The 16,527-nt window shown below is 39.9% G+C and overlaps 1 protein-coding gene across 1 annotated transcript in view; it reads right to left on the reverse strand.

The window, feature by feature from the left end:
• The window catches only part of Hook3 (hook microtubule tethering protein 3), a 100,098-nt gene that overhangs the window by 55,411 nt on the left and 28,160 nt on the right, over positions 1-16,527 (reverse strand). The window contains exons 4-6 of the mRNA XM_052751911.1: positions 15,061-15,111; positions 8,579-8,711; positions 2,583-2,650 (exon numbers count right to left, since the gene is read on the reverse strand). Of these exons, the coding sequence (XP_052607871.1) occupies positions 2,583-2,650; positions 8,579-8,711; positions 15,061-15,111 (252 nt within the window). The remainder of the gene's footprint in view (positions 1-2,582; positions 2,651-8,578; positions 8,712-15,060; positions 15,112-16,527) is intronic.

A 16,527-nucleotide genomic window follows, 5' to 3' on the forward strand; every position in this document is an offset into this window, starting at 1 on the left:
AGGAGAGAGAATGTGTGATATTTGTCTTTAGCTTATTTTGCTTAACATGATGTCCTCAAGTTCTAGTCATGTTACCGTCTAATCCTTCCGTCTCCACTTCCTGACTTCGGACATGTCTATGCTACCCAGCTTGGTTTATGTGCTAGGGGCAGAATCCAGGGTTTTGAGCATGTGAGACAAGCAATCCAACAACTGAGTGATCCCCAGTCCTACCATTTGTTTAACCAATTACCTTCTGTATTTAACCTAGATCTCATAACTTATTCCTTCTCAGTGACTTTCATCCATGTTCTTCTGACCTCATCATTTTTAACTAGCAAAAATATGGATTCAAGATCAGTCCAACCAAAGATCAATTCAACTACCTATCTTCTGCCCATATATCCTGACTAGTTAAAGAGATGAGAGAGGGAAAACAAAACAAAATTTAAAAAACCCAAAACAACAGAAAACAACCAAACCAAAACCAACAAAAGTGGTATTACTATAAATGTTCCTAATCTCCACCAAACTTCAAATTTGCTTGAAAGTAAATAAATGCTTCCCAGCCAGGAACCTGTTTATCCTCTTTAGATTCTTTTAACTTTTTTCCCTACTACTGATTACTTGATGTATATGAGTGTTTGTCTGCATATAGGTCTGGACATCACATGCATTCCTGGTACTGATGGAGGACAGAAGAAAGCTGTTGGATCCCCATGGGACTAGAGTTACAGACAGTTTTGAGCCACCATAGGAGTCCTGGGAATCAAACCCAGGTCTTGTGGAAGAGCAGCCAGTGCTCTTAACCATTAAGCTTTCCAGCCTCCTTTCAATTCTTTTCTATTTCTCATCGTGATTAACTTCCTGACTCCATAAAATCTCACTCCCAGGTAAGAATTTTTCTACGGCCCAATCTACAAAACCAGTAGCACCGCTTCCCCTTCTTCTTCACTGTTAACACACAGGAAATCCTTCCCATCCAAAGACACTCTCGCTACCTGTGCTCCTCATTCAGTCTCTTATAAGCTCCCCCAAACCCTGTTCAATTTATTACATCTTCTTGCTTACTTTTAAAAACCTCAGCCAGGCAGTGGTGGTGCACACCTTTAATACTAGCACTTGAGAGGCAGAGAGGTAGGTGGATCTCTGAGTTCAAGGCTAGCCCGGACTACAGAGTGAGTTCCAGGACAGACAGTGCTACATGGAGAAACCCTGTCTCATAAAAAACACATAACAAAAAAACCAAAAACTACTAACCTTGATCTCCTTTCCTTGTGTGTTCTTCCTACTAACATCTAATTAGTAAAAAGATTCCTTGAATAGATATTCTTGGGGCTGAGCTATAGCTCACTGGTAGAGCATATTTGGGGGCGTGGGTCTGACCTCTGGTACCATCTGCCACCATCCCACCTAGTCCCCCAAAATACTAAACTTCAAGTGATGCTTTTCTAAAAGATATAACAGAAATGGCCAACAAAGGCATAAAAGGATGCTCAGTAGCACCAGTCACTATGGAAATATGAAACAAAAAACAAACACAGTAAATATGAAGTACTACTTTATACTTACCAGGAAAGCTAGTCCAGAATTCCGTATCTGATACTCTCTCAACTCACAATGGGGTCATACACCCAACCCCCAGTTTCATAAGTTAAAAATGCACTGAACACACCTAACCTACTGAATAAACAGATTAGCAACATGGCACACTCTTGACTACTGTTAATCTTTATGATCATGTAGCTGGATTCTGGAAAATGCAGCACACTGCTGCTGCTACAAAACATTATGCAGGTCTTTTTCTCTCCCTGGACTTCCTTCCCTCTCTACAGGGTCTCACTTAGGTTGACCTTGAATTTCTGATACTTTTATTTCTAGCTCCTGAGTGCTACAATTACAGACATTCAACACCACGACCAGCAGGTCTTGCTTTCCATTTGCTTGTTGGACTCTACACCATTTTACCCCTCCCAGATCTCTATTTTCCTCTCACCTCGCCTCATCCTTCCAAGTTCAGTCTCACACCCCTGAGTGGTCTTGTTTAATGTCCCCATCCATTAAAGCTGTTCCCTTCAGATGGCTCTGCACCCCCGCCCTACCCCCCTTTATGGTACTTTTAAAACTGTATGAATGCTTTTTGACCATTTTCTCTCTGAGACTCTGAGAGGGAGACATACACACTCTATCAGAGAGAATATCTTTTTACAACTGTATCCTTAGTATTTGCTACAGTCTCCAGTGTACATTGGGTTCGAACTAAGTGTTTGCTAAATGAATAAAAGCAATATGCACACAACAGACACAATGTATTTAAAAACTTAATTAAGATATAGGGTACACACAATAAAAATAGACTTTTTTTTTCCCCAAGACAGGGTCTCTTTGTGCAACAGTCCTGACTGTCCTGGAACTCACTCTGTAGACCACGCTGGCCTTGAAATCACAGAGATTCACCTCCCAAGGGCTGGGATTAAAGGGGTGCGCCACCACTGCCCGGCAAAAATGGAAATCTTTTTTCAAGTGGCTATTCATCCTGTCTGAACCCCTGTTCTCTTCTTTAATTGGTCACCAACTTGAGTGCCGAGCTCTAATCAACGTACCTCTTGAATGGCTGTCATGACGACATGCTGAACAGACTCCTCCATCATCATAATGGCTTGAATGTACTCTGCAAACAAGAATAACCTGGAATGTCACTGTTCAAGTTAAAGGATGCTCAAGAGGTTGAAGGCTAGTACTCTACAAACCCTTACAAGCAGTTTTCTGTGTTTCATCTTTGTCAGAATCCCGTATTCGTGGCTACTGTGCCCCAAATATGTGACCAGGTAAGCAAAGACTGAACACCAAAATATTAACTTTTTTCCCCAAAGATATTTCGTTCTTGCATTTGTTTATTTGGTTGAGACTGGGTCTTGCTAGCTGTCCTCCACTCACTTTGAATCCTAGTTCGGCCTTGAACTTGTGATCTTCCTGCCTTTCTCTTGCGGAGTACTTGGATTATTGGGACATATTACCACAATCGGCTCCTCTCACCATGTCCTCTCAAGCTGATGCTGTAGGGAAAGGTCAGGGACGCAGCTTCGGCGTGAGTGCACATCAGGATAAACCAGTGGGACAGTGACACCCAAAGTCAGGGCAGAAAACAACCACATCACTTTTTCTCCACACATGCCGAAGGTTATCTTTTTTATTATTCTGCGTTACATGGTGAAAATACTCTGGTTTTATTCTTATGTGACATCAAAGCACTAAGTTATATCAATTCTTACCTTCATTTTCTTTACTACAGAAAGAAATAACTAAAATGAATTTAAGATAGACACTGAACCCGTAATTGAACTACTATATAATCCTAGCCTGCATCTTTATATGTAAAGCAGAAAGCACATCATTCTCACTTTCACCCCGGCTCAAACCAGGAGGGTCTCAGTGCAGTCACTCTAGAAGTAGTATTTCTTTCCTTTGACAAAGCCTTGCTAACAGTTTCCATTATTTCTGGATCCAACAGTGGATGACAGAAGCGGCTTAAGCACTAGAATCAATTAACACGACAGGTCCCCTTAAAGTTGTAGTACAGAGGCCCTGACTTCTGAAATGTACAAACACTGTCATTACACTCATCTGCCGGAATGCTGGCCATGATCCTCCCCCCAGCAGGTAACTGGTTTTTGTTTTAAGTATTTTAACACCACCACTGTGACACTATGACATCAAACACAGGAACTAGCACAACTCGGGTGGTTGTCAGATCCTCAAAACTAAAGACTAGGAATGAACATGGAAGAGAAGACGCAGTGGCATTGGTATGGGGAAATGAGGAAGTAACAGTATAAAGAGGTCAGGACATTAGTAGGTATGAGAGGGGAAGCGTTAGTTAAGAAGCGGTGTTGCCACGTCAAGGCCCTTCCCCGCGAACACCGTAAAGAACTAAATGATACATGGTGATGACAGCTAAATTCATAGGCACTGCTTTCAAACCTTAAAGTTAAAAATACAGTGACGTATGACTGTTTGGTAGAAACCCATGAGGCAATGCGGGAGAATGAGGCATACAACGTAAGGGAGCTCACCATCAATTTTATCAAATTTTTAGTATGATTTAATACAAAGAATAGAAAGCTTAAGGGCTGAAGAAATAAAAGTTTTCCCTACATCTACTACATTCATTACAATTAAGAAACTTGGCAAATCCTGTAATATTTGTAAGTCCCAACCTTATAATCTACAAAAAGTTATTTTCTGTTCTATTATTGCCTGGCAGAGTAGCTGATGGAAAGCAGACACCCTGGGCTGGCGAGAGAGCTCAGTAAGTAAGGGTGCTTGCCAACCAAGTCTGCTGCCTGGACTTTGATCCCACGATCCAGAGTGGAAAGAAAGAAAGAACGAACTAACTGACTTTCACAAATTGTCCACTGACCGTCACATGCACTCTGGCACATCTTCTTGTGCACCCCATAAATAAATGTTAAAAAAATCCTACCATCCCCCTACAAACCCAAAACACAAGGTTGATGTTATTATCAGTGTGCCTTTTACTACTAATCTCTGTCTTTTAAAACTGACCGCTATTTTATTTGCCCCAATTAGAGGTCAGCAAATACAGTCCGGCTCTCACCGACTACTTTTCACTTTTCCAATTGGAAACAATGTCTCAACACAAAGCAGATGCAGACGCAGTTTCATTGAGTCTTCATAGCTAAGAGATTCTGGAGATAAGGACAAAGGCAGAGAATATCTCACCCACAGGTAGGTAGTAAATTACTGAAGCACTTCTGAGAACCTCCTAGTCTATCTACTCACATTAGACATTCACAGTGATAATTGGTGATTAAGAAACTCACTTACATGATTCTTAGCTCTCTACTGTATTCCTGAAACCAGAGAACACGGCAAATCTAGGTAAGTGAAAGTTTAAAAATCTTGTTCAACTGGAACCTTCCTCCTTCCTTACTGGCTAGCTTTTATAATGCCGGAATGGGCTATACAGAGCACTAAGGGATATAAGCACCAACTGTTTGAAGCAGCTATGAACTCTGCCAGACAAGCTGTGACCACTAGTGCAATGGTGGCCTGAGTGTTATGGGAGTAGTTAACCACTTTCTATCTGGATGTTAGGCCTGCTCCACAGGAGGAAACCATATTTGGTATTGTAATTCTGGTCAAAAGCCCATGGCTTGGGAGGTCACAGTCCCTGGAGTTTTGCTATATGGAAATGACATCATACAGTCACTAAATATTTATGCTTATACATATAGATCAGTGCTGTTCTCACTCTTGGTCAGAAAAGCTTCTGTTTTCAATGGGCAATGATTAATATGATTAATACAGAGACCCCGAACTGAGTAAGTGGCTGATGAGTGCTCAGTCCTAAAATGAGACCTCTGTATCATCCCTCTAAGGCTCCAGGAACACTCTGGAACAGGGGACAAGAAAGAATGCAAGCACTAGAGGACAGGAAGGAATGCTGGGCATTGCTGTCTTCTGGAACAACACAGCTGGTGCACCCATCAACCCTTACCAATAATGGCTACCTGGACTAGACTGGGGCTATCAATGTGTCATCATTAAACTCTTTTTTAAGGAAATACAATTTAAAGCAATCCTAAGAATGGGAGTCGGGGGGTTGGGGATTTAGCTCAGTGGTAGAGTGCTTGCCTAGCAAGCGTAAGGTCCCAGGTTCGATCCTCAGCTCCAAAAAAAAGAATGGAAGAATGGGAGTCAGAGTGAACGGGTAGGGGAGCTTTGAACAAAAAACAAAAAACAGATAAAAACCCTCAGCTTCAATTTAAAGTAATTACAAAATACTATTTATCGTTTTGAATAGTTCCTGACCCCCCCGGTTCTCCAGCAACACTTCTCTCAATTCTTTCTTTACTATACAATTAGTTTGGTGGGGTTTTTAAGGTTCTAAAAGTTAACTTGAGCATTTCTTACTTTGAGTTATTTTTAACCAACCATCCTTCGGAGCTTTACTCAAATAACTTCCCTAACTCCATGTCTAGACTCTCCCATTACATTTACCTTCAGATCACATATCATTACTCTGTAAATACTTGTGCTTTGACTTTTTTTCCTGCACTCCAGTTCTATGAAGGGACCCGAGCCTGTTTTGTTTGGTCCTGTAGTCCTCTTCCGTAATGTGAGTTCAGGAAATATTTGTGACATAAATCAAATCTACTTTGGACCTGGAAGATGGTTCAGTGAGCAGGGGTGCTGTGCTAGCATTAGGACCCAAGTTAGAATCTCTGGTACTCAAATAAAAGATGGGGACAGCTGTACATGCCAGTAACCCCAGAACTGGGAGCAGACAGGCAGAGCTTAGGAACTCTCTAGCCAGCCAGCCTAGCCCAAACAGGCAGGGAACTTAAAGTTTGTAGGATTCCCTGTCATGAAGAACAAAGTGGAAAAATGATAGAAGATGAAGTCCAATGTCCTTCTCTGGCCTCTGTATGCAAATGCATGAGAGGCACACACCATGTGCATGCATCATGCACCCCCCCAACAGATACAGAAACACGCCCCCCCCCCCCCCCCCCCCCCCCCCCCGCCCAAAAGCAAAAGTAATGCATTTACTTTATGTATGGTAAATTTGAAAGTATTTTAAACAAGTGATCCCCATATAAACAAGTCACATTTTACAAAGGGATAAAATAAAAAACCCTAAAAATAAAAAAGTACATTATTACCTATGTATCAAAGCTGGTCTTCAAGTAATTTCAACAATGTCACAAAGTGGAATTGCTATACACATAAAAATACCGTACCTTTTCTAATATCTGCAATCTGAATTTAACCTACTAAAAACTCACTAACTTCTCTAAGTCTAATTAGTGGTATTACTAATTTACAGTCCATATATTTATAGAATGAGTATGACTCATCCCATAAATGCCATCTAGTAAGTGACATTTTAAAAATTCACTTACAATGGGAAATTAGTTTTCTCCAATGGGTCTCACTGGGTATATTAAACCACACTGAATGCCCAACACTAAATGGCCAACACAAAATGAACTCAATGTTACTGTTGGAGACTTTTTGCCTCTTACTGCTTTGATTGGGCAAAATATTTTTTCTCACTCATCTTTTGTCTGTATATTATGGTTGATCATCTTGTGTTTTTATGGATTTCAGTTGTTTGTGTGTGTGTTTTGTTTTTGTTTTCCTTTAAGGAGAGAGAGAAAGGAGCTGCATGCCTGTGGAGATGGGAAAGATATAGGAGGAGTTGGGGGAGGGGAATCATGATCAAAATACATTGCATGAAAACGTTTTTCAATAAAATAAATTGTGATGATGGCAGGTATGGTAGCCATGCCTATAATCCTAGCACCCCCTATAATCCTAGCCCTCCCTATAATCCTAGCACCCCCTATAATCCTAGCCCTCCCTATAATCCTAGCCCTCCCTATAATCCTAGCCCTCCCTATAATCCTAGCCCTCCGTATAATCCTAGCCCTCCGTATAATCCTAGCCCTCCGTATAATCCTAGCACTCCCTATAATCCTAGACTCCCTATAATCCTAGCCCTCCCTATAATCCTAGCCCTCCCTATAATCCTAGCCCTCCGTATAATCCTAGCCCTCCCTATAATCCTAGCCCTCCGTATAATCCTAGCCCTCCCTATAATCCTAGCCCTCCCTATAATCCTAGCAGTCCCTATAATCCGAGCATCCCCTGTAATCCTAGACTCCCTATAATCCTAGCACCCCCTATAATCCTAGCATCCCCTATAATCCTAGCACTCAGGACGCAGAGGCAGGCAGATCTCTGTGGGTATGAGGCCAACATGGCTTACATAGCAAGTTCCAGGCCAGCCATGGCTACACAGTGAGATACTGTCTCAAAAAAATAAAACTGTGGCTATTAGAACTTACATAAGTGAAATGGAATTGTTTCAAAACACTATATAAACATATATACTTAGAAAAATCACATTTCCATGAAATTAAAAAAAATCACATTTTCATGAAATTAACATTGTTTGAAACATTACTATGTGCAAGATATCGTGCTGTTTTATATGTTTTGTTACTTAGACCCCCAAATAATCTTGTGAGGTAGGTACTAAATGTTCATTTCCTAAGAAAATAAAATCAAGATTAGATTTGCCCCGTATCTCTTCATAGACTGTAAGAGTGCAACTATATTTGAACACAGGGTGATTGGGCATTACGGTCTGTCCTCTTATTCTGAAGCACAGAAATATTTCCTAAGCTATCATTTTGCAAACTAAATTAATAAATATTTTAATAATAACAATAAATGTCACCATATCCAATGTAGTTAAAATGCATTAAGAAGAATGTATTCAGGCTAAGATGTAATTTAATAATATATGCTTAGTATGAACAAAGCACCAGGTTCCACAGCCAGCATAAAAAATAAACATAACAATACAAAAATTATTCAATTATACAGTCTTACAGAAAGGGAAGGAATATGACCATAATCAAAATTAGACTACCTTTCAGAATTCATTTAAACTTGAAGGCAAAATACCAGCAAAGCTGTAGGAGATGGGTAGTCATGGAAAGATGCCATTTATCCTGGTGCTTTATATATGAAGTACACAATATATATTACTTTCATTAGTTACCTTGCTTCTGTTCACAGTTCACAGCACAGCCTAGAATGAGCTGGAGCATCCTTCCGAGCTCTGCTGCATCAGAATGCTCCCCAATAAGGTTCACATCAGGAAGGGTAAAATCATTAATCTGCTGTCCTAAAATCTGAATGGAGACAAAGAGATTATAATTACATTCATATTTATAGCACCAAATAAAATATTTAATAGACATTGATTTGATAACACCAGAAATTCACTGTCAAGGCCAGAGTTGTTATGTCCACTTGCCAACCTCACTCCCAATTTCTATCCTTATTTCCCACACCTAACAACTATCATGTATCCTAGTAACTTAGTCCCTAATCTGGTTAGTGGTATGTACACTGAACAAAAATCCATTATACTATTGACCCGTCTGCTGTTCTAAGAAAGCTTAGATGTTTGCTCTCTGATGAATTATAACCAGAATGGTCTAAAGTAAAAGACATCCAAAACATGTGGGATTAAAGAATTCACACTACCAAAAGTGAGATTCTCCATTGCTGCCTTCACTTTGTCTCTAAAACTGTTGGTAGTCAGATACTCTTAACAGGAATGAGAACGGAAGATCCTTTTAATGGAGAATTTAGTTCCAAATAAAATAATTTATGCAAAGAGATGGGAATTTCTCTGCTGGATAACCTGTCAGTGAAAGCCCTGTAGGGGGTAAGGAGGTAGACCAGTTGGTAGAGCACCAGCCTACTTCCAATCTTAGCACCACATAAACTAGGCATGGTAGTGCATGGGTATAATCCTAGCACTCGGAAGAGACAGATAACCAGAAGTTCAAGGTTACCCTTGGCTATACAGGAATGTACCATTAATGCAATTTAATTCCTCCTCTGCATTCGTAAATCACTCTCCAGCAGTAATTAGAAACAGGAAAAAGAAACTGTTCTGCAGCTCATGAAGACCTCAAAAACCAGCAGTCCTGTTTCTTGTCCTTGAGCCAGGGCTGTACTTGGTTCCATCACAATTATGTCTTGACCAGAGGCCCGAAACGCCAAAAATGTTCAGAGGCACTGGTTTGTGTTCTAGTTTCTTGCTATCATTCTTCTAGGTTTACAAAGCAACCTAATGAGCACAGCTGCCTGGAAGCCAGTGCGTGACCAGGTGCTTCTCTGATCCTTGAAGGTGTGCCAAATTTCCAGTCTAGCCAGGAAGTTGTGAACATGTTAATGAATACCTTGTGTGGGACAACTGGCCTGAGAAGCTCCCTCCCATGCCTCAACCCAGCAAAGCCTTATTAACTCTGAAACAGGGACCATTAGTGGCAACCCTTTCTCGCTTCCTTCCTCTTAAGCTATCTTCTATAATAAAACTCCTTTCTAAAACTTAACCTTCTGTTGTTTGTGAAATTCATGTTTGAATTCACAACATAAAGGACACAGAAGCCACTAGCCTGGGGTAGCTTTAGTGGCCAGGGACCCTAGTCCCTTAAGTAATGTCACCGAGTGAGAAAGGACTCTCATATTTAAGGGCCTCCCCTCCCCTGCTTTTCTCCCCTGAGATATATATATATATATATATATATATAATATATATATATATATATATATCCTTTTGAAATATATATTAATTGTATTTTAATATATATATATATATTAATTGTAACAGAGATGTCTACTGGGAAGAAACTGAATAAAACGGTTGGAAAAAGAATAAAATAAAGATGTACTCATAGGAATAGAAAATATAATAGGAAGTTTCAATGGGCAAGAAAGAAAGGTATGCAGTTATCTCAGGAGTAGATAAAAAATATAAGCAGTAAAAAGAAAATTTGACTGAGTAATTAAAAAAAATCTGAGTAATTAAAAGATCAATCCAGGAGGCTTAAAGTCTCACTGGGAGTTCTGCAGAATAAACAGAAAAAATGAAGTAGAAAAAAATGTCCTAAAACTGGTAGATATTCAGTTTTTAAGGACTTGCTGAGTGTTGGCCATGCATAATAAAACAAAACCCATGCTCAAAATGCACCTCGCATCAAAACACATTTTCATGAGCCCTTAGAGATAAATAAAAACAAATCAATCCTCAACAAAGAAGTTGCCAAAAGGGAATGGGAATCCACGTGAGAGATTTCAGCAGCAAATCTAGAGGACACTGGTGAACAAGGCTGCAATGGCTTCCACTCACAGCCTAACTCTCAAGGAAGAAGAAATAAAGGTCAAGGCCTAAATCTCAGTATGTACTTCTGAAGATGGCATGGTTAAAACGTGCTCATCAATGTAACAGTAAACCCAAAGCTGGACATGTCGGGATGCCTTTAACACCAGCACTCAGAAGGCAGAGGCAGGTGAGTTCAAGGTCAGCCTGGTCTACAAAGTGCACGAGACTTTGTCTCACAAAGTAAACCAGCAAAGAGAAATGCAAGTACACAAGAGTCAATAAAAGGAATGTGATAGAAACAGGGAGAGGAATTCTCAGACTGCATATGAAAGGTAATGGCAGAACATAAGCTTATTTGCTATTCTTGTTGATTCTAGTTAAGAATGAGCACCCTTATACTTTACTGCAGGAATCTCAATACAACAGGTCCTTACCCAGAACCCCCTGAGTATTCACAAAATAGAGGATACAGGTATCACGTTACTTTTCTAGAGTTTGAAAAAAACCCTGAATTTTAAAATGGACCTCATCTAAAGGATTTGATTCAGACTATGGACCTTCATAAATGTTTCTGTAGGTATACTTATGTAGATGTCTACAAAGTGCTACCATATTGCATATACAGAACTAATAAAAAACATTTGTATAGTCGAATACTACTTGCCTAATAAGTATTTTGTAATTTCCTTGTTGTAAGACATGTGGCTTATTTTCAATTTTGCATCCTATAAAATAATATGGAGGTGGACAGCTCTAAGTAGTTTTATTTTATTCTACTTTTTTTTTTTGAGCCCTAAGTCACTATGACGTTGCCCAAGTTTGCTTCAAACTCCTAGGATCAAGAAATTCTCCTGCTTTACCCTCCTGAGTAGCTACATAGTTTAGACAAATTCTGAATATAAAGTTACTGTGTCAAGGTTGGAGTGGCTCAGCAGCAGGAGGTGTCATCAGGAGGCTGGTATCGGTGGTTACATACAGAGGCAGAGGCCAGCCTGTCCACAGGAGAGCCTGGGTTTGTTTTTTTGTTTTCATACTGTTTCAAAAGATGTATATTTTACAAAACTTTTAAAATAAACAAGTATTCTACCTTCATGAAGTATATGGAGTGAGTAAAAGACATATAAAGCAAATAAAGTAACTGTAGAAAAAAAACAATTACAAATTACAGCCAGTGGGAAAAAAAGGAAAAGAACACTGGTTAAAAGGTTAAAAGGAGAGGCTGGCAGTGAATCACGTAGTAGGACTCACTATGTGTAGTTGCAAAACAATAACAATGTTGAACACTTTAGTCCTGCTCGCCAGCACTTGGTATATAACTAGGCTTTCAAAAGCACATAAGGAAAGCTCCAAAGACGCAGAGACTAGACTTATCTCCTCTCTAAGCACAATGAGCATAGTCGGGTCACGCTGACTGGAACGCAGAATGGTGCTGCAGACTGGAAGTCCAAAGCATCGTCAAGGAAGATTTTGTGGAATATGAGGGTGAGATTTTGTGGAATATGAGCAAGAGGGTGAGAAAAACAGAAAGATAACAGAGAAAGAGAAGAGGTATGTACAGAGAGGTACCTGAGCCTGGGTCTCTCACTGTGAAATACTGATGGCAGCACTCCATGTGGTCAGAATACAGCAACCAAACTACAGTGACATGCAGCAAAATAGTCCCTAAGATATCAACATGATCTCTTCTGACATACAATTTCTATTTCCTTTCCATTGTGATACTTTTCTGAGAAAATTACTACTTTTAATTTTCAAATTAAGCAAATATGGTGCTCAGGGTAAAAACAATTACTTCTCATAATTCCCAAAGATCTAGTAAATATCACTTTTTAGTACCCTTACAAATAACTTCTGGCCAAAGAACAAACAAAGAAAGCCACCCCAACAGTTACGGTCTTCTGCACATTTGTTCAAGATGTCTAATATTTACCCCAAGAGCTCTTTTATATACAACAATTTTCTTGAAAATTAATACTGATTTTTAAGTTATTTGAGATGATTACAAACTAACTGCTCACTACAACACAGCATTGCTGGTGGCTGGAACTGAACAATGACTACGTCAGGTCTGGATCCAACCTTATTTCATGACTAATAATATAAGGGGTGAGATAACCAAATAAATCTGCATAAGACAAGAATGCAGACTGATCCTCAATGTAAGAGTAAACCATTTGAGCCAGGCGGTGGTGGCGCAGGCCTTTAATCCCAGCACTGGGGAGGCAAAGGCAGGTGGATCTCTGTTGAGTTCAAGGCCAGCCTGGTGGTCTACAAAGTGAGTTCCAAGACAGGCTCCAAAGCTACACAGAGAAACCCTGTCTCAAAAAATCAAAAGAGTAAACCATGCAAGTTTGGTCTGGTCTGGTGGCACAGGCCTTTAATGCCAGCTGCTTGAGAGACTGGTGCAGAAGCCTATCATGTTCAAAGCCTGCCTGGGCTAAAGTTCAAGGCAAATGGGACAAATTAATGAAACCCTTCTGATCTAAAAAGAAACAGGGCTAGGGGTATAGCCCAGTGTGAGAACATCTTCCTAGCAGGACTGCACAAACAACCCAAAGAAACATGGAAGACTTAAAATGGGAATTAATGTACTCTCTGTTTTACTTCTTTACAATTGTCCTGGCTGGACAGAACTACAGAACAGTGAAGTCAAACTGCCCCCAGCTACTATTTTAGCAGTCGAAGTACAAACTAAGGACAGCTTGGTTCTGGGTGGTAGCAGCAGAGATGGAGAAAGCTCCATTTTGAAGGTCTAAGAGATTTTGCTGATGATATTAAAAGAAAGACATCCCAGCACTCAGAAGGTAGAAGCAGAAAAATCAGAAGTTCAAGGCCACCTTCAGCTATATATTGAGCTTAAGGCTAGCCTGGCCTACATGAAACTCCGTCTCAAAAAAATAACAAATAGGAAAACAAATCAAATCACCAGGCAGGACATGATAGCTCATACTAGTATACTGGCACAAGAGAAGTGGAGGCAGGAGGACTGTCCATGAGTTGGAGGCCAGCCTGGGTGCAGTGAGTGACTGTCCCCTTTAGGGACAATCATAAGAAAGTCATCTTGGAGCACTCAGCTGCATCTCCTGCAAAGATCATCCATCCAGCTGGCTGAGCTTGCTGATGATTTATACCTCAGAACAGAGGAGTGAGAAGGCACAGGATTCCCACCTGAGTATCCAGCTGTTTCCAGGTGCAGCTCTACCTTAACTGCACATGACTTGGGAGGGGTAGTATATATAGGCCAAGGAAGACTGTATCTACCCCTTCTGGGTAAAGGCTTTTCAGGTGTGGCCTTTTTAGCAGCGGGAAGAGAAGCACCCACATCCCTTTAGTAATCCCTCCCCTACGCTCTGTAAGGAAGCCCAATAAACGCATTGGTTTCTAAAGAGTGAACTTGGGTGGAACTGTGCCTCCATTTGTCATTGGGACTTTAAGAGAAGGGGTAGATGGTGCTTATATCTCTCCCTGGGAAGGAATTTCAGTAATACTGGGCTACAAAATAAGTTTCTGGACAACCTGTATTCTAGAGCAAGCCTGTCTGAAAACCATGGGAAGGACTATAGAATGATACCGAGGCTTGACACTTGCATTCTAGGTTGGGTGTGATGGAACAGTAGTTCTCAACCTTCCTGATGATGTGACCCTTTAATATAGTTTCTCATGTTGTAGTGACCCCAACCATAAAATTACTTCATTGCTACTTCATATGTGTACTTTTGTTATTGTTATGAATTGCAATATAAATCTCTGATATGCAGAGTATCTGATATGTGAGCCTTGTGGGGTCTCAACCCACAAGTTGAGAACCACTGTGATACAGTCACTAAGATGGAGAAGATTAGATACTATAGATAGAAACGTGGGTATCTTGCTTGCAGGGGGAAAAATGTCAAGAAAATAACACATTTCTAGGCAATTTTACGTCCTATTGGCATCTGTAATCATGAAATTAATTAGTTCTGCTGCGTGAATATCTCCCCATGCCTATGTTCTGATATATCTGATCTCAGAGAATGAGGAGAGTTCACCTAGGATCCAGGAGCTTGCTGAAGAATAAAACACAAGCTGCAGGGCCAATCACCACAGTCCAAACAAGCGCTAAACTACCTTCACAAGTACAGAAAGAAAAGAGTATAGTAAAAACAAAATTTAACATATTTTAATAACCATGCACAAGTTACTCATAACAATGAAAATTACTGGTGTGTTCACCACCTAAGAGACGACTGGTTATTTGAACCAATGCTAGATAGGGGAAGATAGAAACGATTAATTTTAAAATGTTTTCTCTTAAGCTTGAAACTATAACAAATTTAAACTATTCTGTAATATTTCCAAGTAGAATGAGAAAAAAAAAATTTTACCTCATGATTGTAATCCAAGATTCCTTTTAAAATTTTCTTTAAGTTACTAATCTGTTTAGAGAGAGAAGAAGTGGGTGAAAGGCAAGCACAGATCTTAGTACAGAGTAACATTAAAACCTCCAGTGAATCACAGAGCAAGTACAAGCTGAGTATTCCCAGACCACAACTCGGAAGTCTAAAGTGTGCCAAACTCCAAACCTTTTGGAACAGCATGTTAGTACTTTAAAACATTTGGACTTTGGAGCATTTCAGATTTCAGATCTTGAGATTAGGGATGTTCAACTGGTCAAGTTTATGCAACTTTCTAAACAAACAAACAAACAAACTCCAAATCTCCCCAAAAATCTCTTCTATAATCTGAAACACTTCTGGCCCAATTCACATAATGGATATTTAAACTGTGTAAAAAATAAAACTTAATAGGATATTTGAAGTAACAACATCATGAAAAGACTATTACTTCGTGATAACACTATGGGGAAATGAATAATACCTAACAGATTATACAGACTTTTGATAAGTAAAGGAAATAAAATAAAACTTAAATTCGTGCTATTTTCTCTAACTTCAGAGTATTAAACAGAAACTATTGTGAAACTTATCCTTGAAAATCTTCAAAAAAAATTTAAAAATTAATTTACATATATGGGTGTTTTGCTTGCATGCATGTTGGATTCCCTGGAACTGGAGTTACATAAGGCTGTGATCTGCTGTGGAAGTTGGGGAATTGAACCCGGGTCCTCTGGAAGAGCAGCTCTTAACTGCTGAGACATCTCTCCAGCCCCTTGTTGTCTTAATCCAGGAAAATATATGTCCAAATTCCTCCACTGTCAAGGAAAGGCTGCCCTTTAGCTGAATACTAAACAAAGTAAATAATTATAACCCTGGTAGCACATGCCTTTAATCCCTGCACTTGGGAGGAAGAGGCAGGCAGATTGCTGAGTTCGAGGCCAGCCTGAGTGAGTTCCAAGATAGCCAAGGGTACACATAGTATTCCCGTCTCAACTCCTCCCCAACAACAACAACAAAATTACTACTGCATCCTGAAATACTAAAACAGACTAACATTAAGCATTGCAAAAGTTTTGCTGGTGCTTTAAGGAGGACCATAAATGAGGTAAGAGGAGGAGTCTTACAGTGTCTCAGTGTATTAACTCACTCCAGAACTTAAGTTCACTGGCCATTTTTATCTGGGTGAGATGACAGGCAGATTCACTGCATTATTTGATTAAAAACTCTTAAGTTCTCATCTGCTTTGGACGCTTCTCATATAGTCAAATTCGTATTGGGTTAAATGTGCCATATTCTGCCAATCATCCTTGCGATCTAGCTGAGTATGCTCAATGTTAGTACTTATACGGTAGTTATGATGCTTCCTTATATGAAATGCTTGGGATCAGACGCGTTTTGGATTTAGGACTGATGATGCTCAACCTGTAACTGGGTGTGTCCTAAAACAATATATCC

The sequence above is a fragment of the Peromyscus californicus genome, unplaced genomic scaffold (genome assembly GCF_007827085.1).
Source record: "Peromyscus californicus insignis strain IS unplaced genomic scaffold, ASM782708v3 Scaffold_23__1_contigs__length_62951481, whole genome shotgun sequence".
Lineage (NCBI taxonomy): Eukaryota > Metazoa > Chordata > Mammalia > Rodentia > Cricetidae > Peromyscus > Peromyscus californicus.